The sequence below is a fragment of the Rhinolophus hipposideros genome (genome assembly GCF_964194185.1).
Source record: "Rhinolophus hipposideros genome assembly, chromosome: 4".
NCBI classification, from domain to species: Eukaryota; Metazoa; Chordata; class Mammalia; order Chiroptera; family Rhinolophidae; genus Rhinolophus; species Rhinolophus hipposideros.
Window position 1 is genome coordinate 17,896,410 of NC_138050.1, and position 24,940 is coordinate 17,921,349.

The 24,940-nt window shown below is 33.0% G+C and overlaps 1 protein-coding gene across 2 annotated transcripts in view; it reads left to right on the forward strand.

The window, feature by feature from the left end:
• Positions 1-24,940, forward strand: part of RB1 (RB transcriptional corepressor 1) — a 160,362-nt gene that overhangs the window by 42,379 nt on the left and 93,043 nt on the right. For both annotated transcript variants that reach the window (XM_081046855.1, XM_081046857.1), the window contains exons 5-10: positions 9,493-9,531; positions 10,492-10,559; positions 14,034-14,144; positions 16,532-16,674; positions 20,495-20,572; positions 22,810-22,919. In XM_081046855.1, coding sequence (XP_080902981.1) covers positions 9,493-9,531; positions 10,492-10,559; positions 14,034-14,144; positions 16,532-16,674; positions 20,495-20,572; positions 22,810-22,919 — 549 coding nt within the window. The remainder of the gene's footprint in view (positions 1-9,492; positions 9,532-10,491; positions 10,560-14,033; positions 14,145-16,531; positions 16,675-20,494; positions 20,573-22,809; positions 22,920-24,940) is intronic.

The window sequence follows — 24,940 nt, forward strand, 5'->3', positions numbered from 1 at the left end:
AAATAAAATATGATGAGGAATAATAACATTATGTAAAAATGTTTTTAATGTTAAATAAAATAAAGCAGGATATACTATAACTACAGAAGGAAGAAACCCAGACTCTAATGCATTAAATGAAATGACTGGAAAGCAGTGTACCAAAATGTTAACCAAGGTTTTGTATGAGTAGCTTACACAGGTAGTTAAGCTTACAAGTAGCTTATGTGTTACCTGTATAAGAAATTAAGCAAAAACTTCTCTAAACAATACTTAAGAAAAATCTGTTCTGTAAAGACTGGTAGTCAAAATCTAATCATCAGTTTATTTCTAAATACAGAATTTTAGTGAGAATGATTTGGAGTGTAGTCCTGATTTTTTTTTTTCTACTATAAAAATTTTAACTGGATACTTCTAGGTTTTTTGCTCTGCTGTCTGAGATCGGAAATCTACTTGGATATTTGCTTGTGTTTTACCTCTTTCCTTTACTCATCACACTTTCTAGTGATTCATTGTATTTATGATTCTCCTGGGAACTAAGGGCAAGTTACAAAAGAAAGAAAGTGGATTACTGTATGGACGGTTCTGAAGTTTTTAGTTTTTTTTCTATGTCCCATGCCCCTTTTTTTTTTTTCCTGTAGGCCAGTGTAAACACTGTTATTGCAGGTTAGCAAATAAGATACAAAGTCAGAGTTCACAAGAATTTTCTTTAAAGCAGTTGGCTGGTATCATTGATGCCCTATCCAAAAATGGAGGCCCTTGTATAACTTAATGTTGGAGAAGGTTATCTTTTGAGTCAGACAGATTTGGATTCTAGTTTGGACTCCAACATGTACTGTGTGATCTTGGACAAGTGTTACATAACTTTAGTGCTCAGTTTTCTACTGTGTAAATTGAGTTGATAATAGTACCTACTCTGTTAGGTTATTTATTTTTTTATTTTAAATAATTTTTTATTTTTCAATTATAGTTGATATACAATATTAATATTAGTTTTAGCTGTACAGTATAGTGGTTAGACATTTATATAACTTACGAAGTGATCATCCATTTGAACCATGCATAATTATTACAATATTACTGACTATATTCTCCATGCTATGACTTACATCCCTGTGACTGTTTTTATAACTGGCAATTTACACATCTTAATCCTTTCCCCTTTTTCACCCATTCCCCTAACCCCCTCCCATCTGTCAACCATCAAAATATTATCTGTATCAATAAGTTTGCTTCTGTTTTGTTTATTTTGTTGTTTTAGATTCCATATATAAGTGAAATCACATGGCACTTGTCTTTCTCTGTCTGACCCATTCCACTTAGCATAATACCCACTAGGTCCATCCATGTTGTTGCAGATGGTAAGATTTCATTCTTTTTATGGCTGAGTAATATTCCATTGTATATACATACAACCTCTTTTTTATCCATTCATCTATTGATGGACACTTAGATTGCTTCCACATCTTGACTATTGTAAATAATGCTACCGTGAACATAGAGTTGTCTTTTTGAATTAGTGTTTTGGGTTTCTTCAGATAAATACCCAGAAATGGAATTGCTGGGTTCTATTTTGTCTCCTGTTATTGCCTTTATTTTAACTCTTATTTGTCTGATAACTGTTGCTATCCTAGCTCTTTTTTCATTTCCACTTGCATAAAATATCTTTTTCCATTTCTTTAATTTCGGTCTGTCTGTGTCTTTTGATCTGAAGTGGATATCTTGTCAGCAGCATATGTATGGGTTTTGTTTTCTTATCCATTCAGCTCCCCCATGTCTTTTGATTGGAGCACTTAATACATTTACATTTAAAGTACTTATTGATAGGTTTGTAGTTATTGCCATTTTATTCATATTTTTGACCCTTTTTTTCTCTTAAGGAAGTCCCTTTAACATTTCTTACAATACTGATTTAGTGGTGATGAACTGTTTTAGTTTTTCTTGTCTGAGAAGCACTTTATCTGTCCTTCAATTCTAAATGATAGCTTCACTGGGTAGAGTGATCTTGGTTATAGAGCCTTGCTTTTTATCACTTTAAATATTTCATGCTAATCTCTCTGGTCTGGAAAGTTTCTGTTGAGAAATATGTTGACAGTCTTATGGGAGCTCCCTTGCAGGTAATGAACTGCTTTTCTCTTGCTGCTTTTAAGATTGTTTCTTTGTCTTTAACCTTTGGCATTTTAATTATGATGTGTCTTGGTGTGGGCCTCTTTGGGTTCATCTTGTTTGGGACTCTGCACTTCCCAGGCTTGTATATTTATTTCCTTTTGTAGGTAAGGGAAGTTTTCCATCACGATTTCTTCAAATAGGTTTTTAGTTCCTTGCTCTCTCTTTTTCTTCTGGTGCCCCTGTGATGCGAATATTGATATGCTGGATGTTGTCCCAGAGGCCCCTTAATCTGTCCTCATTGTTTTGGATTCTGTTTTCTTTTTGCTGTTCTGATTGGGTGATTGGGTGCTTTCTGCTACCTTATACTCTAAATCGCTGATTCAATCCTCTGCTTCATCTAATCTGTTGATTCCCTCTAATGTATTCTTTATTCCAGGTATTGTAAACTTCATTTCTGACTGGTTCTTTTTTATGTTTTCTATCTCTATTTTTACGTTTCCTGTCTCTTTGTTGAAGTTCTTGCTGAGATCGTTGAACATCCTTGTAACCAGTGTTTTGAATTCTGCTTGTAGATTGCTTGTCTCCATTTTGTTTAGTTCTTTTTCTGGAGTTTTGTTCCTTTCTTTCATTTGGGTCATGTTTGTTTGTTTCCTCATTTTGGCTGCCTCCCTGTGTTTGTTTCTATGTATAAGGTAGATCTGCTATATTTCTTGGTCTTATTAGAGTGGTCTTATGTAGCAGGTGTGCTGTGGGGCCCAGTAGCACAGTGTTCTTGGTCACCTGAGCCAGGTGTCCCTTGTGTGGGTTGTATGTGTCCTCCTGATGTAGTTGGTTCTTGATTGCTGTTGTCACTTCGGTGGTAGGAATTGACTCTCAGGCTGACTGGCTGTGAGGACTGGCCATAACTACAGCAGAGGAGCTGTTAGGTAGGATTTTACCACACGGAGCAAGATTCACATTAGTGGGTCTCTGGTGCCTGCCAAGTCCACCCTTCGTGTGTATCATTTTTGGACGTCGTTGGTTGGTGCTCTGGTGTGTGGTCTGAAGCTAGTTACCAGGTGTGTTGGTTCTGAGACTTCTTGGGAGTGACTCTGGTGGGGACCAAGGTCAGCCACTGCCTTTGCCCTGCCCAGGGCCATCTGGTATGAGCTACAAAGTGATCTGCAGATGGTTGCTCCTTGTGCTGGGCTTGGACTTGCCAGGTAAAGGCTAAGCAGTGAACAGTAGCTGGCTGCCCCTAGTGCCAGGCTTGAGGCCTCTTAGGAAGAGGTACGTGGCATGCTGAAGCCTGGCACTGCTTGTTTGGGATTTGTGAACCTTTGAGACATTTTAGGAAAGTTTGTTGCACAAGCCAAGCCAGGCCATTTGTATGGAAAAACCACTGGAAGTGTTTAGGGTGGGCCCATAGTCGGGGGGAGTGGGGTCTCAGGGAATCACCTTGGTGGGGCACCCTTAAAGAATCAATTGAAACAGGCAACCCAAGGTTTTTAGAAGTCCTGTATAATATATTGAATCTGTAGAATTCGGCATTTTCTAAATTTATTAGACTACTAATATATGTTTATATATATTTAACATCAATTAAAATCTCCTGGAAGTAGTTTTGTAGAATATACTTTAAGAAATTTTAGGCTGTCAGCAATTGCAAATAAATTAAGAAACTACACTAAGCATTAATTGACTATTAGTACCGGGCTATAGGTTAGGTGCCAGGGATACAAAATTATATGACACAATTATCATTAAGAAGTTTATAGTAAATATATTTTTAATAAAAGTAAGTGCCATATTAATGCACGTAATGCTTTACTATAGAGGATTATATATATAAGAAGTAGAAATTATGTAGTGGGCAAAATACTATGTATGTCTAAGGGTATGAAGTGTAATTATGGGGTGATTTTGAACAAGAAAAAAAACTATACAACAAGGTAACATCTGAATAAAATTTAAAGGATAAACAGAAACTCACCAAGCAAAATATGCAGGAACTGGCTCTGAGAATTCTAGGCAGAGTGGTTGGCCTGTGTACAAAGCCAAAGCGGTAGCATGATATACTTGGATATTGCAAATGGCTGAAAGGTCAGAAGGGATCAGATTGATAGTGAATTGGACTTTGCCTTGCAGATCATGGAGAGTCATTGAATGATGACTTAAGTTGGGGAGTGACATAGTCATATTTGGTCTTAAAAGGTCACTCAGACCTTTGTAAAAGGGATTTGAATTTTATTGACTGGTTACATGAGTAAATTTTGTGTTTATTGGCCTTGAAGTGAATCGGCAGGGTTTTAAATTTTATTTGGACCTTTTTGAAGAACAATTGGGAAGATTAACTGTGATACCAAAACCAGTTTATTTCAAGGTAGACTATAGGTATATATATGGCAATGTGCTGTAGTGAATATGATAACTTTAGAAAAGCTCAACAGATCGAAGTATGATAATTAATTTTTTTCCTTACTGATGGTGTGAGCTAGGGAAAGATACTTCCAATTTTAACCTGTAAAGTATAGCTAATAATACTTTCCTTGTAGGGCAATTGTTAAGAATTAAGTAAGATAATGATACTAGTTAGCTTGCCTCCTAGAACATTCTAAGTGTTTAATAAACATTTTTGAAGCTATTAATAGCTATATTAGTGCTGTCTCATAGAAATATAATAATTCAGGCCATGTATTTTAAATAGCCTAGTAGTTACATGACAAAAAAGTAAAAAGAAACAAGTGCAATTTTAACATTTTATTTAGTCCATTTATTCCAAAATATCTCATTTCAACATGTATCATTCACACAAAAATTTGTACACAAAGGTTCATTGCCACATTATTCACAATAGCCAAAAAATAGGAATAACCCAAATGTCTGTCAACTGATGGATAAACAAAATGTGGTATATCTTTTGATGGAATATTGTTCAGCCATAAACAGAAATTGTAGGGACAGGGCCAGGAGAGCAGTTTCCAGGCTCTCGGCCTCATGTGGAAAGGTGCTGGCTCGGGTAGTAGATGGCCATCAGCTGTAACCAGTTGGCCATCAGCCACTATTGTTTTGTATGTAACTGCTGTGGCTACTTGAGCAAGTGCAGTTAGCAAGCTGTGGATTGCGGATTGCGGATGGTGCGGATCATGTGGATCTTACTTCCTGTGTCTTGCCTGGCTGCCAGTGAGAATATAGTAGTTTGAACCCCCTATCTGTGGCTCCATTGTTGATGCTTTTCAGCCTCAACGTCTCCTGCCAGGAGCGGGAGCTGAGTCAGGAGCGGGAACTGAGTCCCTGCATTACAGGAATGAAATACCATTATATGCTGCCACATAAACAAACCTTGAAAACATTAAGCTGAGTGAAAGAAGCCAGACACAAAAGGCCACATATTCCATAAGATGAAATATCCAGAATAGCATATCAATAGAGACATAGAGTTGATTAATGATTGCCAGGGAATAGGAAGTTGGGAAGTGAAGGGAATGGGGAGTTTCTTTCTGGGGTGATGGAAATATTCTGGAATTAGAGAGTGATAATGGTTGTATAACAGAGAATATACTAAAACTATACACTTTAAAGTGGTGTGTTTTATGTTGTGTGAATTATATTTCAATAAGAAAACATGAAGTCATTATAAAAGTTATTAATGAACTAATTACATTCTTTTTCTCATACTAAATATTTTTTAATTCTTCAGTGTATAATTTATGGTTGCAACACAGCATCATTTGGACTAGCCACATTTCAGATGTTCAACATACGTGGGTACTTGTGGCTACTGTATTTGACAGCACGTATTTATACTGAATGTAATTATCTTTATTGTAGAGCATTCTTTTGAGTTATGTTAAATTACAAAATGATGAAAACAGTGCATCTGACATTAAACATCTTTTCTATAAGTATAAAAATTCCTTCTTGATTACTGTCTTTTTTTATTGTAAGACTGGTTTTCTCTATGTAAATTTTGATTTACATATTTTTTTTGTGACTGGCTTTTTTCCCTTAGTGTGTTTTCAAGGTTCATCCATGTTGTAGCATGTTTCAATATTTCATTACTGTTATTGTGGAAAAATGTTTCATTGTGTGGCTATACCACATTTTACTTATCCATGCGTCAGTTTATAGACATTTGGGTTGTATGTCTTTTAAAGTAGTTGAGAGTGTAAAAGGACAGCAGTGTATATTTATAGAGTTTGTTATATTAATTTTCTTGTTTACTATTTCTTGTTCTTTTGGGTTCAATTTACATGGGTTTGTTCACTTGGGTTCACATGGGTTCAATTTGTCCACATGGGTTCAATTTACCATCTAGTGTCATTTGTTTACTCCAATACAGTTTTGACCCCACCCACCTCCTTTGTGCTGCTATTGTCAAATAAATATATTTCTATATGTTATATACCCAACATTACAGTTATATATGTAGAGGGTGCCAAAAAAGTATACACATTTTAAGAAAGAAAAAACTATTAAAATTGTAATACTCAATATATAGCAATAACAAAAGATGTGAATACAAGTCATGTATATACATTTTTTTGGCACCCCTGGTATAAGTTGTGTTATAGAACTGCTTCTTACATCAATTACTAGAAGAAAGGGAATAAATATGCAATAATACCACCTTTTATAATAACATAATTACCTTTACCAGTGCTCTTTGCTTTTTCATATGAATGTGAATTACTGACATTTATCATCAGCTTTAATAACTTACTTTAGTATTTGTTGTAAGGTGAGTCTGCTGTCAACAAATTCTCTGTTTTTGTTTGGGAATGTCTTTCAACTTTACTTTTACGATATAGTTTTGGCAGATACAGGTTCTTGGTTGTCATTTTTTTTTTAGAACTTTGAATATGTAATTCCACTGCCTTCTGATTGTCATTGTTTCTGATGAGAAGTCAGCTGTTAATATTACCGCATTCTCTTGTACATCATGGATCACATTTTCTTTTGCTGCTTTCAAATTTTGTCTTTCAACATGTTTACTATAATACATCTGGGTGTGGATCTCTTTACATTCATCCTACTTGGAATTTGTTGGTTTCTTGGATGTAGATTTTTATCAGATTTGGGAAATTTTTCATTAGATTTGGGAAGTTTTTAGCCACTATTTCTTTAAATACTATTTTTGTTCCCTTCCCCTTCCCCTTTTCTCGTACTCCAGTTACTCATATATTGGTATATTTTTTGGTGTGCTACATTTCTGTCAGCCTTTTCATTTTTTCTTTGTTTCTCCCTTTGTTTTTCAGACCACACAATCTCTGAGGCTATCTTCATGTTTAGTGATTCTTTCTTTTGCCAGCTCAGATCTACTGTTGAGCTTCTCTAGTGAATCTTTCATTTTGGTTATTGTACTTTCAACTCAAATTTCTATTTGGTTCTTTTAAAATAATTTATGTCTCTTTATTGATATTCTCTATTGGATGGGACATTGTCAGCATATTTTTCTTATTTAAGCATGGTTTTCTTTAGTTCTTTGAACATATTTATAATATTAGGTTGGTGGAAAAGTAATTGCAGTTTTTGCAATTATTTTTAACCTTTTAAACCACAGTTACTTTTGCACCAACCTAATAGCTTCTTTGAAGTCTGACACCTGGGTTCTTTAAATGCAGTTTCTGTTGCCTGCTTTTTTCCCTTTGTAGAAGTCACATTTTCATATTTATTTTTGAAAACAGGACATTTTTAATAACATTGTAGTAACTCTGGATAATGATTCTCCTCTGACTTGGCACTTGCTGTTGTTTGTTGTTCTCTTGTTTATTTGTTTAGTGACTTAGCTGTACTCTTTCAGTGAAGTTTCTTTCTCCCACAATGTATAGCCTCTGATATTGTTCCTCAGTGTGGCCTTGGGCATGTGTACAGTCACTCTCAGGTGATAGGGGTTTTAGCCGGGGTTCTCTTTGGTTATCTTTTTCCGCTGATCTCTCTTGTTAAACTAACTGCTTCTGTTGATATCACACTTAGCTGTTATCTTCCACTAATTGCTAACCAATTGCTTTATTTTTTTTGACAGTGCCCTGGGTAACAAATTGCTCCATAGTCTGGTCTGATTAAATTTGGCTCCCTTTGCAGGAGTAGTCTTCGAGGCCAGTCTCGAGACTTGTTCTGACTCTAGGAGAATTCTTCTTAGCTTTTTTGTCCCCTCGTTCTCTTCTAGATGGTCTAGGATTTAACTTGTTGCTAAATGTGGCTACCAGCCTCTTCTTACTTGCTTACTACCAAAATCTTCATTGTTTTCAGTAGTGCTCTTAGTCTTGATTGTCCCCACACTCTGTTCCAAATGAAATTAATTCCACTGGGGAGAGCTTTGGAGCTCTCTGTTCTGAAGGACTATCTCTACGCTGGGCAACATTTCTGTGCCACCATTTAGGAGGTCAGAGGTCAGTGTCCTCTTCTTTTGGAGTGACACCTCTACTTTAAGACTGGGGTGCTCAGAAGAGGCTATAGTCCCTTGTCTTCTCAGATTGGCTTTATTGGTTGGAACCTCTGTCTTACCAGCTAACTGGGGCAAGGGAAGTCAGGACCCCAGTATTCTTCATCTTCTGTGCCTGGAGTCGAACTTTTAACACATGAGTGAGGGCAAAGGGGAGGAAGGGAGCCCCAGATTTCTTAGCTCCTTTTGCCTGAGATAGAGCTTCTGCAACATGAAGCTGGAAGTGATGAGATATGCTTGTGTGTTGCCCTTCTCAGAGAGTCCTAGGCTGGCAGCTGGGAGAGGGATCCCTGTATCTTGGCTGCACCTACCCAGCTTATAGCTTTGCGATGCTAAGCTAGAGAGAATGAAGAAGTGAGTTTTGCCTTGAATTCCACAGACTGTCATTGTTCTTACCAAGATTTAGTAGATTTTTTTGAATAAATGTTTAATTTCTTTTTTCTTGTCTTTTGTTTCTTTCTTTCTTTTCTTTTTTTTTTTTTGCATTGTATTCCCTGAGGAAAATTTCCAGAGATTTTAAATGGTTTTCTTTAAAGTAATTTTCACCAATTATAGTTATTACACTGGGAGCAACTCCATGGAGATCTTTAATCCGCTATTCTGGAAGTCATTGTCCTAAACAAGTGGGTTTTATAGTACTTTTCAGTTGTGTTATTTTAGTGAAACTATTAGTTAACTAGCCTTTTATGACCTGATCTGGGATTCTAACGAGATCAAGATTCAATGTATTCTGAGTTACAAATGCATATATGGAATCCAGTCCTTTTGTAATTAGGTATGACAGTGATGTATGTGCATTGTCATAAATTGGAATCTACTTTAACTTTGTTTTATAATGCTATACTTTTTGTTTTTAAAATATATGCTTCTTAAAATAAGATTCATAAAGCATGATACAATTGATTTCTAAATCATGAGAAAAATTACAAAGTAACTTTTAAATAAGCTATAATGTTGATATAATTATTTTTTCCTTTCAGGACATGTGAACTTATATATTTGACACAACCAAGCAGTTTGTAAGTAATTCCCAGCCTGTTATTTTTCACTTTTTATTTTTTTAGTGTATTTTTCTGGAATAATCCCAAGCTGTTGATAATATCAGGGTTAGTTTGATTGATTATGGCATGCCCCTTCATAAAGTAAGGTTATAGATTTAAGCCCTATGCAGATTATGTATTTTCTCACAAATGAAATGGTATGAAATATGTGTCTTTTATTATAAGAGAGAACTAATAAGGTGAAAGTTGATTCAATGCATGTCATCAACTCTAGGGAAAATGCAAATTTATTGACTTAATCTTTATTGAGGGTCTATTACAGGCACTTTATTGTCTAAGATTCTGAGCATAATTTTTATGTAAGAATAAGTATGAAAACCTATATTAAAATTTAAAAATTATTTTTTTTAACGTGTAATACATGTTTCAACCCATGTTAGAGCTCTAGAGTTTTCCTTTGGAAACAGAATGTATAGTATATGAGATTTTCCACCTCCTTAGAATAGTAGTATTGAACTAAGATGATTGATATAAAGGGAAGTTGTATATTTATAAACTAACTCTTAATTGTTTATTCCACCTGTTAATTCCAACAGTGAATGGCTATGGAAAAATTACTAAGGCATAATGTTAAATTGGTAAACTAGAGTTACTCAAACCTCTATTTTTCTGTTTACTGGGTTGATTTTAATTATAAAACAGAGAGCAGAAACACTTCCTGTACATATTTTTAGATTAGAATTGATAACATTCAGTTTTTTAAAATAAATGTATAATACTCTATGGGCAAAATATAAATACCTTGGTATAAATACTAAGTGAACTGAGACAAATTAAGTTCATGTGTAAATTTTGCATTTTAAATGGACTGTATTTGATTATGCAATCAACTCAGGTCCATAATTCTTAAAAAGGGAGTAAAAACAGGTATAGTTGGAAAATTGTCAGTGTAAATTTTTTCTCCTATTTGTTTACTAGGATATCTACTGAAATCAATTCTATGTTGGTGCTAAAAGTTTCTTGGATCACATTTTTACTAGCTAAAGGTAAAGTCGTTATGTTTGTTATATGCTAATGTTTCAGATGTAATAATTTGTAATTCCTATGGACTAGGCTCAAAGTTTCTTGTTCATTCTCCTCCTGCCCCACAAATTCTCTGCGTACCTTGTTAACTGTTAGCAAGTTCTTGTAATTTTGGTACTGGAAGCAACATTGCAAATATTTCATTTCTGTTTCTAATATCCTTTCCACTTTCTGTTTCTTAAGAGTAATGTTACTGTTTTTATAAAAATGATACATACTCATTAAAAAGAATTCAAATAACACAGCCACATGCAAAGAAAAGAAGAAAAGTTACTCCAAATCCACCCAGAAATAATCATCATTAAAATCATGTGATTTCCATACCAAATATAGGTATGTGCATACATTCTGATAAAAAGGTGGGTGGATTAGTACATAAACAGAAACATAACACATAAACATAACATAAACACAAACAGATTAATTTTCTAATGATAGAATCATGTTATAGTGCTTACATTTAAAATATAAAAATTAATTTTACTCAAGTTTTACAGAAAAATTAAGAGAAATGGAGGGAATTGCTTAAGTTTAGATAAATGTTTTGTCACTTAAGCAGTATTATTGCAAAAATGTTTCTCTAACATTATGAAAAAGCATTATGAAAAAGTTAAAAAGTTAGAATCTATTTTACTTAACTTTGTGTTAATCTGCTTGAATAAAAAGAATGCTAGTATTGTTTCTGTTGCCTCCCATTTCACACTTTTATTTATTTATTTATTTATTTATTTATTTATTTATTTATTTATTTATTTATTTATTTATTTTTTATTCGGGAGCTCAGGCAGCTCAGCTCAAGGTGCTTTAGTTGCAGGGAGCAGAGCCCACCATCCCTTGCGGGAGTCGAGGAATTGAACTGGCAATCTTATGGTTGAGAGCTCATTGGCCCATGTGAGAATCGAACCGGAAGCCTTTGGAGTTAGGAGCATGGAGCTCTAACTGCCGGAGCCACCAGGCCGACCCCCATTCCACACTTCTAGATTTGCTCATTTTATTGTTGTTATTACATTATCAAATATTATAACATTTATATTCTGTTCTGTAATTATAATTATTATCACACCCATTTAGTCTCACTTCTGTGTTTAAATGGATTCTAAGCTTGTTGTCATTCCCTATCATAGCTTCTCTATTTCTGAATTCTTTATTTTATTCAACCTTAGCTGACTGGAGTTCACTATTAGCACCATATTTGGCATCACATTCCGTGTGTTTGGCATGTTTGTGAATCATGGCCATAGTCTTTGTACTTGAAGATAACTTGGCTGTGGATTCTATTCTTGTGTCTTGTTTGTCTTCCTAGCATTGCTATTGAAAAATCTGAGTCTAGTTTAATTCCTTGTCCCACCCCCACTTACTTCCTGCATACTCAAAGAATTCTTTTTTTTTTTTAATTTGAGGTTCAATATCTTAGCTAGGATAGGTCTTGATTTTTATTATTCTCTGTTAGTTTTTCATGGAATACTGTATCCCTTTTGAAAACTTAAGATTCTGCTCTTCTTTTCAGAGAAATCTTAACATATTACATTTATAAATATAATTGTATTCATCGAGGTACTATTCTATTCTGTTATGTTTTAGGAATCTTAACTATCTTATGTTGGATTGTTTTTGTCCTACACATTTTTTATCTTCTCTCATGTTTTTCTAATCTTTGCCCTTTTTCTTATGTATTGACTGTTTTTATGTCAAGCCTTTTTTCTATTTTGAGGTGAACTATGTATGTAATGGTGTTATTTGGTCCTCAGGTTTTTCTTCTGTAGTCTAGCTCCTTGTTTTCACAAAATTTGTGTTGTTCAAGTTGTTACTTCAAGGACTCATAGGACATTTTCTTCTGATAGACTATGTTCCACATTAGGTGTTCTATCTGATGTTGTGATTGTATTTCTTTCTTTTTTCTTTTCTGTACTATGTTTGCATGATCTCTGTGCTTTTCACCCCATGTTGCTAGGATTTCATGTGGGCAACCCTGACCTGATGTTCTGTTTTCTCTGATGTAGTGTGAATAAATCTCCCTTTACTCACTTTGCACTTTATCTGTGACTTGTGTCCCCCAGAGAGCTATGAGAGCAGGCTTTTTTATTATAGTTATTTTTAGTCAGAGGATAAGGGAGAAAGAGAAGAATTCATCTGGAATGATGTGTCTTTGTTGTTCTGAGAGTTTTGTTACAATGAACTCTAAAACAATACATCTAGTGACAGTTGTATCTTGTTTCCATAATGAGATTGTGTTGGGATTCAGATTTTCACCCAATTCGGTACAGTATAGTGGAATCTTTATGTTTGTCAGAACGTTAGCTGTAGTTGTTCACTTCCTCCATTTTACCTGTCTTTCATCAGTAATTTCTTCTCCCTCTAAGAAAGAAGAGGAAAAAGATGAGGATGGTTTCTGAGTCAGTATCTCTCAAATTTGGTATTGCTGCTAGCACTTAACTAGTACAGATTTTTTTCTTTTATTAGATATTTGAGGAGAGAGATTCTTTGACTTGATTTCACTCTTCTATTTTTAACTAGAAGTCCTTGATATAATTCTTTACCTCTATGGTATTTCTTAATAACTTTTAAGTATATTACACATATATTTTTGTACCATACCTATGGATCTGGAAAACCTACTTGATGCAGGGTTACCTGTTTTCTCACATAGATTCTACACTTTCAGTATTTGTTGGGATTGTTAGTGGTTTAGTGGTCTCATACCAAGGAGATGGAGAGTCAAACTTCTCTTTTAAAAATAATGTACAACATTGATGTACAACAATAATGTACAATATTGTTTTAGAGTACATAAGCAAATATGTTATAACTATATTTGATCATGATTTGTATATTTTATGTATCTGTATTGTTTTTTTCCTCAGGTATTTATTATATGCATTTATTTCCTCACAGCTCTCTAGTTATATAGTTGTTCTAACTTTTAGGATTTTGTGCTAAATAATTTATAGATGACTTTACAATTATATACTAATTTTGTTATTTCTTAATGGCTTTGGTTATTGTAATATTTTGGAGAGGAGTTAAAATTGAAAAGATATGAGGATTCATAAGTAAATGGAATTAAAGAGTAGAGTATATCATACTTCAAAATTATTTTCAGAAATAACAAATTCTAAAACTTAACCATACTGGAATTAAATTTACAAAAGCAAAAATCAAAATGAATTTAAACAGAGAGACTGAATTATAATATTAATATCTAAATGTAAAATTCTCATGGCAGACTTAAACTTTATCATTTCATAACTATATATTTTATTTATATTTTTGTATGTATCAAATATCACTGAGTTTTTACAAAAACAAAAATCTTTGGCGTACCTTTAGTGATTCTTGAATAAATGAGTATATGGAAACATCCGTACTGACAATTTTCCCTAACTTAAAGATCTCAATCTCTAACTTTAGTTTAAAATGTGAACCTTTTTTATTTTCAGGGGAAGTATTACAAATGGAAGATGATCTGGTGATCTCATTTCAATTAATGCTATGTGTTCTTGACTATTTTATCAAACTTTCACCTCCTGCATTGCTCAAAGAACCATATAGTAAGTATTTTAAATATTTTGTGCTCTTCCTATTTTATCATTCAACTGTTGTTTATTGACTATCTAATGGGTCCAACAGTGGTTTTAGAGCTTAGGGTCTGATAATAAATAAATCAGACATGGACTCTGCCCTCAAGTAGTGTAAGTTATAGAAGGAGGGTTAAAACAAGTAAGCAAGTAATTAGAGCATATGCTAGAAAGTGGTTTGGGCCAAAAATACAGCAAATGCTATGGAAGTTCAGAAGAAGAGAAAGTTTTCCCAATTGGGGAAGAGGCAAGGAAGACCATGTAAAAGAGGTGACATTTGAATTTTGTTGAAGAGTAGTTAGGATTTGAGTGTTGTGGTAAGTTGGTGGTGGGGCATTCCCAGTAAAGAGAAAATCAAGAGGCAAGGCACAGATAAGATTGAAACTGCATGGGAAAGAGTGGCACATTCTGTAGAACAGATTAAATTTTTATTATTGGGTGCTGTAATAATTATGTGACTAATTTGTTTTACATATGAACTATTGATCTATTTCAGTGAGATGGGAAATGTATTTAAATAAAAATAACTATTACTAAAATAATTACACAGCATTGAGCAAAGATAAGTATATCACACTTAGAATGGAATTGCTTCCTCTGGTGGCATCAAGAGTAGTAGGATTTCAAAATCACTTACACTATAGAAAAATGTAAACTTAACTAAGGCTGAACTGATTCCTTGTCTCCTAAAATGATGAAAGTATTAATAATACTAAAAATAGTACAGAACAAATCAAAACATGGAAGTCCCAAAGTGGTGTTGAAGTGGCTGAAAAACTGAAGCCTAATTAATCTTTGAATAATAACTTCATGGAAAAATGAAGTCTGGAGCAGAATTTTGAAAATGTGTTGAATGTGGTTTGATAGAAAAGGCAAACTCATTTTAGCAGAAACCACATGCAAAACAGGGAGGATAAATAGAAAACATATATATTTCAAAATTTTTTGAATATTTAAAAATTTTCTTGGTATGAATTTTTCTCATTTTTTTTCAGTTTTATAGCTTTAATAAGTTGATGCAGGATGTTACTTTAGGTTGACAAACTTTTTTCTTTTGGATAATTCAAATGTACATTCTTACATAGTTCTGTAAGAGCTATGTTAAAAAGAAAGCAGGATGAGGTGTTGAATTGACTGAGTATGATACACTTTAATTAATTTTTTATTGTGGAAATTTTCAAATGAATACAGAAGTAGACAGTAGTATAATAAGCCTCCATGTATTTGTCACCTACCTTCAACTTACAACTTATGATCAACCTGTAGCCCCATCTACTGTGCAGTTCCACCAGCTATGTTATTTTGAAACACATTTTTGTATAGTTGCATCCTTATAAACTTTAGTATGTGTCGCTGATCGTTTTTTTAAAAAGCATAATGACAGTACCATTATCACACCTAAAAATCAGTTAATAGTGATTCCTTAATACCACCAAATATTTAGTAAGTGTTCATATTTTTGATTGTCTTATAAAAGTAATTAAATATTTTTTTATAGGTTGACTAAATCAGAATCTAAATAAGATCCATACTTTGTGATTGGTTGATATGCTTTTAAGACTTTTTAAAAAGTTCCACATCCATCTATTTTTCTCTCTTTTTTTTTTTTCTTTGCAATTAGGTGGTTTGTCCTATTGAGTTTCCCATGATTTAATTTTTACTGATTTCATCTTGTAGTATAATTTAATATGTTCCTTAATCCTCTCAGTTTCTTGTAAATTCTTGGTTGGGCCTAGAGGCAGATACTTTTTATACCTAATTATCTGCAATCTTTTTAATAGCGGAATCTGCATTCAGTTTGAATTGGGACTACTAAAAATAATACAGGGGATTTTTTTTTTAAATCACAGTTTATTATCCCATTATTATATTTATATACTTTTAAAAGCATCATAATTTACTGTGGAATTTTCTAAAACTTTTAAAATTTATTTATTTTTATACTATATCTAAAAGTTGAATCCAAAATATGTACTTAAAATTTTTAAGACACTTTAATATAGAAAATATTTTTTTCCCCTTGCAGACTAAGGAGGATACACTTAGAATTACTTTATAAATTGGCCATTTTCCTTGCCTTTCTCATATTTGTCTGTGGGGCTTTAAGTATTTTATAGTTTTCTTTTTGGGCTGTTTGAGGGCAGAAGAGACTAAGGATGGCAAAAACTGTTAGCAATATATAACTTATAATAGATATTCAATAAATAGATGAAACTGTTAGCTTTCAATGAAGCCTAATAGATAAAAGTAGCATAATGTTACCAAGATTATTTCTGACCAGCATAGTTATAATTAGAATACTTCATTATTCTATACAGTGGAATTTGCAATTGTTCTTATCTAATTTACCATTTTTACAGAAACAGCTGTAATACCTATTAATGGTTCACCTCGAACACCAAGGCGAGGTCAGAACAGGAGTGCACGGATAGCAAAACAACTAGAAAATGATACAAGAATTATTGAAGTTCTCTGTAAAGAACATGAATGTAATATAGATGAGGTAATTTAACTTCATGATTTTTTTAAATAGTTAAAGTAGATTTAGACATAAGTTCTTCCTAACAGTATATACTACTTTTGTTAATGAGCTTGCTTTTCCTAATTAGTGCAACTCTGTTTTTAACTATATTCCCTATGCTGTACTTGACATCCCCATGACTATTTTGTAACTACCAATTTGTACTTAATCCCTTCACCTTTTTCACCCAACTCCCCAAATCCCCCCCTCTCTGGCAACCATCAGTTTGTTCTCTGTAGCTATGAGTCTGTTTGTTTTGTTCTTTAGATTCCACATATAAGTGACATCATATGGTATTTGTCTTTCTCAGACTTACTTCACTTAGCATAAAATTCTCTAGGTCCATCTATGTTGTGGCAAATGGTAAGATTTCATTATTTTTTATAGCTGAGTAGTATTCTACACAAAATGCATGTACCACATCTTTTTTATCCAGTTGGCTATTGATGGGCACTTGGGTTGCTTCCATATCTTCGCTGTTGTAAATAGCACTGCAGTGAACATAGGGGTGCTTGTATCTTTTAGAATTAGTGTTTTTGCATTTCTGTGGATAAATACCCAGAAATGGAATTGCTGGATCATAAGATAGTTCTATTTTTAATTTTTTAAGGAACCTATACTGTTTTCCATAGTGGCTGCAATAGTGGGATTGCACCCATTTGCAATCCCACCAATAGTGGGATTGAGTGTTGGTGAGGATCCTCACCACACCTCACCAACACTCAATGTTTGTTGATTTATTGATGATGGCCATTCTGACAGGTGTGAGATGATATCTCATTGTGGTTTTAATTTGCTTTTTCTCTGATGATTAGTGACATTGAGCATCTTTCCATAAGTCTTTTGGCCACCTGTATGTCTTCTTTGGAGAAATGTCTATGCAAGTCCTCTGCCCATTTTTTAATTGATTGTTTGGTTTTTGTGTATGTGTATAGAATTGTATGAGTTCTTTGTACATTTTGGATATTAACCCCTTATTAGATGTATCATCAGATGTATCAACTTGTCACATTCAGTAGGTTGTCTTTTGGTTTTGTTGATGATTTCCTTTGCTGTGCAAAAACTTTTTAGTTTGATGTAGTCCCATTTGTTTATTTTTCCTTACCTTTCCCTTGCCCGAGGAGATATATCTGGAAAAATACAGCTAAGAGCAGTGTCAGAGTTTACTGCCTGTGTTTTATTCTAGGAGTTTTGGGTTGTACATTTAAGTCTTTAATTCATTTTGAGTTTATCCTTCTACATAGTATAAGAAGGTGGTCCAGTTTCTATTTTCTGTCCAATGTTCCCAACACCATTTATCGAATAGAATGTCTTTACCCCATTGTATATTCTTGCCCAGTGCCAACTCTTTTGCAATAGCAAATGTTTCGAAAAAAATTTTCTTTTTTTAATTAAAATTTATTGGGGTGACAATGGTTAGTAAAATTACATAGGTTTCAAGTGTACAATTCTGTAATATGTCATCTATATATCACGTTGTGTGTTCACCACCCAGAGTCAGTTCTCCTTCCATCACCATATATTTGACCCTCTTTACCCTCTTCTACTATCCTCCCTCCCCCCTTACTCTCTGGTAATTACTGAACTATTATCTGTGTCTGTGAGTTTTAGTTTCTTTGTTTGTCTTGTTCCTTCGTTGCTTTCAGTTTTATATCCCACATATCAGTGAAGTCATATGGTTCTTGACTTTTTCTGTTTCTTATTTCACTTAACATAATAATCTCAAGATCCATCCATGTTGTCGCTTGGATAAAGAGGTTGTGGTATATATACACAGTGGAAAATTAATTTTCATATTCAGTTACTTTGATTTTAGAGAGTTGCTCCCTCATTCTGGAATCACTGATATGTAAATCGTTAATGCAATAGTTTTCAAAGGTATTTGTTCTTTTATTTCTCTGTGGTTACTAATTTAATGTTTTAGAAAAATACCTGCTAAGAAAAATACCTGCTAAGAAAAATACCCTGCTAGTGTTTTGGTTTAGTGATAAGTGATACCAATATTAAATTTCCATTCAGCCTTTGATAATTATTCTTCTTCTAAATATTACATAAGATATTAATGGCTGGTAGAGAATACACATGATCATCCAGGAAGTGCTTATCTTGCATAAACTCGGGAATGTTGGCATTGGAAGGAATCTTACGGATAGTACATTCTGCCTCCTCCTAGTATTGAGTAAACAAACTTCCAGAGACTGACAAATAATTACTAACAGAGTGTGGACTTGAGGACATTGCTACCAGTGCTCCTGTCTCTGTACCATGCTATTTCTCTCATAGGTTGTTGTCCACAATTCACTACCACCAGATAGATGTATGAATTGTTGCATCTTTGAAATTTCTCTGTGAACTATGGAAAGAAATTAGGGATATGATCTCAAAATCTAGTTTAAAAAATGTTGGAATGATTTATCAAGACAATCTGGATTTGCGCACTGTGGCTTATGGATATAGACATATATAGATGTATCAACTTTGTGTGTGTGTGTGTGTGTGTGTGTGTACTCTTCTAGAATCACAAATTAACTTCGCCAGTAAGCTGACAAATGTAGTTGAAATATTTTTTTTTGCTCAGACCCTCAAGATAAAGAATAGGAATGTGTTTTCTAATTCCTAGTTAATTATCTGAATTTCAAAACTACTTGTAGTTTCATTTTTTAAATCACAAATAAATCATTTTTTTACTTTTAATTTTTATTCTTTTTTATAATTTAGAATCATTATAGTAATGATTTTCAAAGTATATTTGATTAAAAGCTTTGGTGGTAATTGACATTAATTAACTCTTGATTGACACATATTAATTGACACAATTAATTGACATTAATTGACACATAATATTTACAGTTATATAACTATTGATTGGTTAGTTATGTTTATGGTTATATAATTATTGGCTAGTCATACTAATTGGTTAACTAGAACCACCCACCTTATAAATATTTAAGTTAAGTGGGAATTACAGAAGGTTAATTCTTAATAACTTATTTGTGTAGTAGAAGATAGGAACTTATACTAAGTTATTTCCACCTTAGTAAATGTAGACTCCAAAGTTATAAAAGGACGTTAAATGAAGGAAAGTAAGTTGTTTAAAATTCGCAACATATTGCAAGTGTAGAACAGTCAGGAATATAACTCCAGGTTTTCTGAGTACAGTCTTTATTTTCCTTGTTAGATGTAGGATGCATTTTCATGAAATTGCATAGTTCCACACAACACTTTCATTTGGTTTCAAGTTGAATTGTTGGATTTTATTTTTGTGTGTGAAATTATTTTATTATAAAAGCAGGTTATTTTCCTAAATTTATGCTAAAATAATTGACTTGATATTCCCTAAGTTAGGTATCAGATGATGTGTATGAAGTGGCCTAAAATGTACTTTGGGGAGAAATCAGAAGCAGTGTAAAGAAGTGAAAAGAGTCTTGGCTTTGATGATAGGTTTGCATTTAAATTCCAGCTCTGCCACTTCCTAGCTGTGTAACTTTGGTCAAGTTGCTTAATTTTCTGAGCCTCCCATCCTTCATCATTTGTTAAATGTGGAATAGTGAAGTTGGTTTCAATGAGTTTTCTTAAAAATCCCACTTCATAAATAATTCCTCACTCCACCTCCATTTTAGGACCTGAAAGCTGCCTCACATAAATTTAGAAGTAAATAATTGAATTAATTATAAATATCCCACTCGGTTGCCTATAAGTCATTGATCAAAATGTCAGTTAACACTTTCATTCTAGTGTTAATGGTGACAGAAATTAATTTTTAAAAAATTTAATGGTCATGTTGTAACTTTATCTTTTTCAGGTGAAAAATGTTTATTTCAAAAATTTTATACCTTTCATGAATTCTCTTGGAATTATAGCTTCTAATGGACTTCCAGAGGTAATATGAAAGAAACTTAATAAAATGTTAATATGTTTTAGGACTTTTGGGAGGGAGGAATAGTTGTCTAAATTTCTTAAGATCACTTTACTGTATGTTAAATATTTTTTGCTCAAGGAAAGGAATCTAAGTAAAATTGTGGTGAACTAACTTTATATAGTAACAGAAAAACCTTTTGAATATATACTCGAGTAAATAAGCAACATTTGTAATTTGCACTAGAAATTGATTTGCACTGAAAGTTTTCAAAAACTGTAGACTTTTGAATTTCTAAATTCCATTAAATAAATATAACTAAGTATGCACAATCACATTTGGCTCGGATTTGCTTTGCTATGCGTCCTTATGCATAGGATCCATGATTAATGCCATCAACATTATTGGCATTACTGTTATGCAGAGCATCTCTTTTGAGTATTTTTAAAAGCTACTTAAATGAAAATAAATTCGGTTGAAACTACTATGATTATATCGCGGAAATGTTTCACCTTAGTGGTTTGCATGCGGTGGGCAAACGGATGGGTGCATCCGTTTCTTTTCACATTTTACCTCAAATGTGTTGCTCTTCAATGAGAACAGAACAACTGAGAACTTAATGTGGTAAGGTAAAATAATGTGTAGGAAAGGATGCTTTAGATAAATGACGAATGAGTACTCAGTGATAAAACGGTGTTTTAGAAGCACCAGGCATTAGTCACCAAGACCAAAAGACTTGAAATCAGATAGCTAAACTGCTGATTCTGTGACCAGAATTGGTAGCTAGTCCTTGAATTCATTAACTTATTCATTCAACAACGATTTATTAAGTACTTAATATGTGCCAGGCATTGTAGTAGACATCATTAATACAGACGTTTAACTCACAGTTGCTGTCATTAAGGTGCTAGTGAGAGAGACAGAGATAGAACATTACGGGATTCTACAAGTCTGATATCAGTATACACAGGGTGTTGTGATATCTTGGAGGGGAGCAATCTAATCCAAAGAGGGGCAGACAGGGTTTGTGGAAAATTGATTGGAGGTAATGTCATTTCTGAGCTGAGTAAAACTTTATAAAAAATGCCATTTTCAGGGATTGGAAATTATAGATTCAAAGGCACAGTGACATGTGGTAGTATGGTATGTCCAGTGAACTCCATCCACCTTGTTTGTTAAGATTGAGATACAGGGCAGAAAAGGTATTAGAGGGGCAAGAAGGGGCCAAGTATTGTATTCCTGAGTCTTGTTACCAGTTTATATACTAAGAAATATGCTATTCCCAACTCTAAAGAATGTTGGATACTCGTACAAATTTTTCTCCTAGAAAGGATTACAGTTTTAATAGAAATCTGAAGATAAACTTAACATTTTCCCCAGTATTTTGCATGTAATACTAATAGCTGTCAATCAATAAATGATTGATAATTATTGCCTCACTAAGCTAGGGCAGTAACAGTAAACTTAAACACGAATAACTATTCTGCCTAAAACATTTATGCAAACAAAAAGTTTACGTATAACTGGATTTCTTCTCCCACTCCTTTTAGAATGCAATTTTAGTTCCCTTAGGTTGGAAACACTTTCGCTTTAAAAGTCATAGTAGAAAGCATGCCATATAGTTGTCTATTGGGCATTGGCCTTTAAATTACGATTTGAAATTATGAAGCAGAACTCACAAAAGATTTACAGATTCTAGCAATTGAAAAAGTATTTAAGATTGGGAATAAATCATGCAAGTATGTTAATTGGGCTAATTAATTGAGCTAATGTTCTTGCCTAAGATACTAAACTGAAGGGAGATGGAGTGAACCAAAGGATTTAGGAAAGATAAGCAGAATATGTAATTAAGAGGATTTGTTACAATGTTTGAAAAATATTTTATATTGATAAGCATAGTAGAAGATTGAAAGTGAGAAATACATGGGATGTCTGGAGGATCTTGACAATTAAGTGGTTATAATAATACCTATTTTTATCTTGCAGTTTCATCTCTGTATTGTTTTGTCATTGGTGATTCTTGTCTACATAAAAAACTAATGAATGGGGTGCATGTATAAAATAGGTTTAAAATTAGAGTAGAAAAAGTTGCAATTTTCTTTACTTCACATGCACATACACCTTATTTACATTGCATGTGAATTCAGTGTGTTGTAAAATTAAGTATATTGTACAAAAATTTTTTAATTAAATTGTACTTCTATGTACTGACAGCTGTAATGACATTGAAGGATAATCATCAGTATTTTTTTTTTTTTGAGGTGGAAAGTCTCTCTAAACAATATGAAGAAATTTACCTTAAAAACAAAGATCTAGATGCAAGATTATTTCTGGATCATGATGAAACTCTTCAGGCTGATTCCACAAACAGGTATTGTACATAATATGTTTTTCTGATATGCTTTTGCTATGGGCCAATTTCGATATCGGTAGGCTCACTAGGTTTTTATTTAACTTAGTAACCTTTAAATAACATTTATATTAAATTACTTCATATGCCTTTATATAAAAATAAGGTAAACAATATTCCAAGTATATAATTTATTAACAAATAGAGATTTTTTTTTTTACGTTACAGTATCTTTACGTTGATTGAAAATCTATTCTACTTTTTATTAAAATAAGTGAAAAATATTATTTGTATTGTCTATGTGAACATTAATTTGGCTTCTCATATACACAGGCTTGTATTGATTTTTTTTAATATCTTTATTAAAGTAATTTCTCCAACCAAGTCAAGGCAGAGAAAGAATCTTTTATTTCCTTCATGTTTTTTGGAATGTAGTTGAATTTTCGCTTTATCTCACTGAGTCTTAGTTTCCTCATCTGTAAAATACAAGCATTTAGTGTAAGAGTACTATTAATATATGTAATGTATATTGATGAAAGCACTTTGCAAATAGTAAAGTGATAGAAAAATGCTAGCTACTTAGTTCCCAGTTCAATTTATGGGGTTGAATATTTTTCATAGAACTTGCATAGGATAAGTCTGTATGTATAAGAAAGCAATCAAACCAAAGTTAGAAAAGTAGAAAATGAAGATGTTGAACAGCTAATTAAATATATGGTTCTTTTTATTTTTTTAAACTAAAAAAATACAAAATGAAAGATAAAAATCATATAGTCATCTCAATAGATGTAGAAAAAGCATTTGACAAAATTCAACATCCACTTATAATAATTCACAACAGAGCAAATATTGAGGGAATGTACCTCAACATAATAAAGGTCAGACATGACAGGACCACAGCCCACATCATACTCTTTACATTCTCCAACTTGATCATGGTGTTGGATTCTTTTAATGTATTGTTGAATCTGGTTTGCTAATACGTTGTTGAGGATTTTTGCAGCTGTGTTCATCAGGGATGTTGGCCTGAAATTTTCTTTTCTTCTGGCATCCTTGTCTGGTTTTGGTATTAGGGTAATGCTGGACTCATAAAATGGCTTTTGAAAGAATTCATTCCTCTTCTACTTTTTAAGAAGAGTTTGAGAAGGATTAGTGTTGATTCTCCTTTGAGTATTTGGTAGAATTCACAGGTAAAGCCAAAGGGTCTTGGACTTTTGTTGTTGGGATATTTTTGATTACTGATTTAATCTCCATAGTAGTAATGGGTCTGTTCAGATTTTCTGTTTCATTATGATTCAGTTTTGGTAGATTGTATGTTTCTATGAATCTATTTGTTGCTAGATTGTCCAATTTTGGTGTATAATTGTTCATAGTAGTGTTAGGACTTTTTGTATTTCTGTGGTATTAGTTGCAACATCTCCTTTTATATCTGATTTTACTTATTTGAGTGGTCTCTTTTTCTTGTTGAATTTTAGGTAAAGGTTTGTTAATTTTGTTTATATTTTTAAAGAATATGCTCTTAATTTCATTGATATTTTTTATTGTGTTTTTTTTTTTTTAAGTCTCAATTTATCTCTGCTCTGATCTTTATTTCCTTCCTTTTACAATCTACGGGCTTTGTTTGTTCTTTTTTTCTATTACTTTGAGGTATGAAGTTAGGTTGTTCATTTGAAACTTTTCTTTTTACTTGACGTAGGCATTATTGCTATGCACTTTCATCCCAGAACTGCTTTTGCTGCATTCCATAAACTTTGGTGTGTTACATTTTCATCTTTTTTTTTCTCAATGTATTTTTATCTATCTCTCTTGATTTCTTCTTTGACCTGTTGGTTGTTTACTAGCATGTTGTTTAATCTCCATATATTTGTGAATTTTCCAGTTTTCTTCATGTAATTAATTTTTAGTTTTATACCATTGTGGTCAGAAAAGATGTTTGATATGATTTTAATCTCTTAAATTTATTAAGACTTGTTTTGTGGCCTAACATATAATCTGTCTTGGAAAATGTTCATTGTGCACTTAGAAGAATGTGTGCTGTTGTT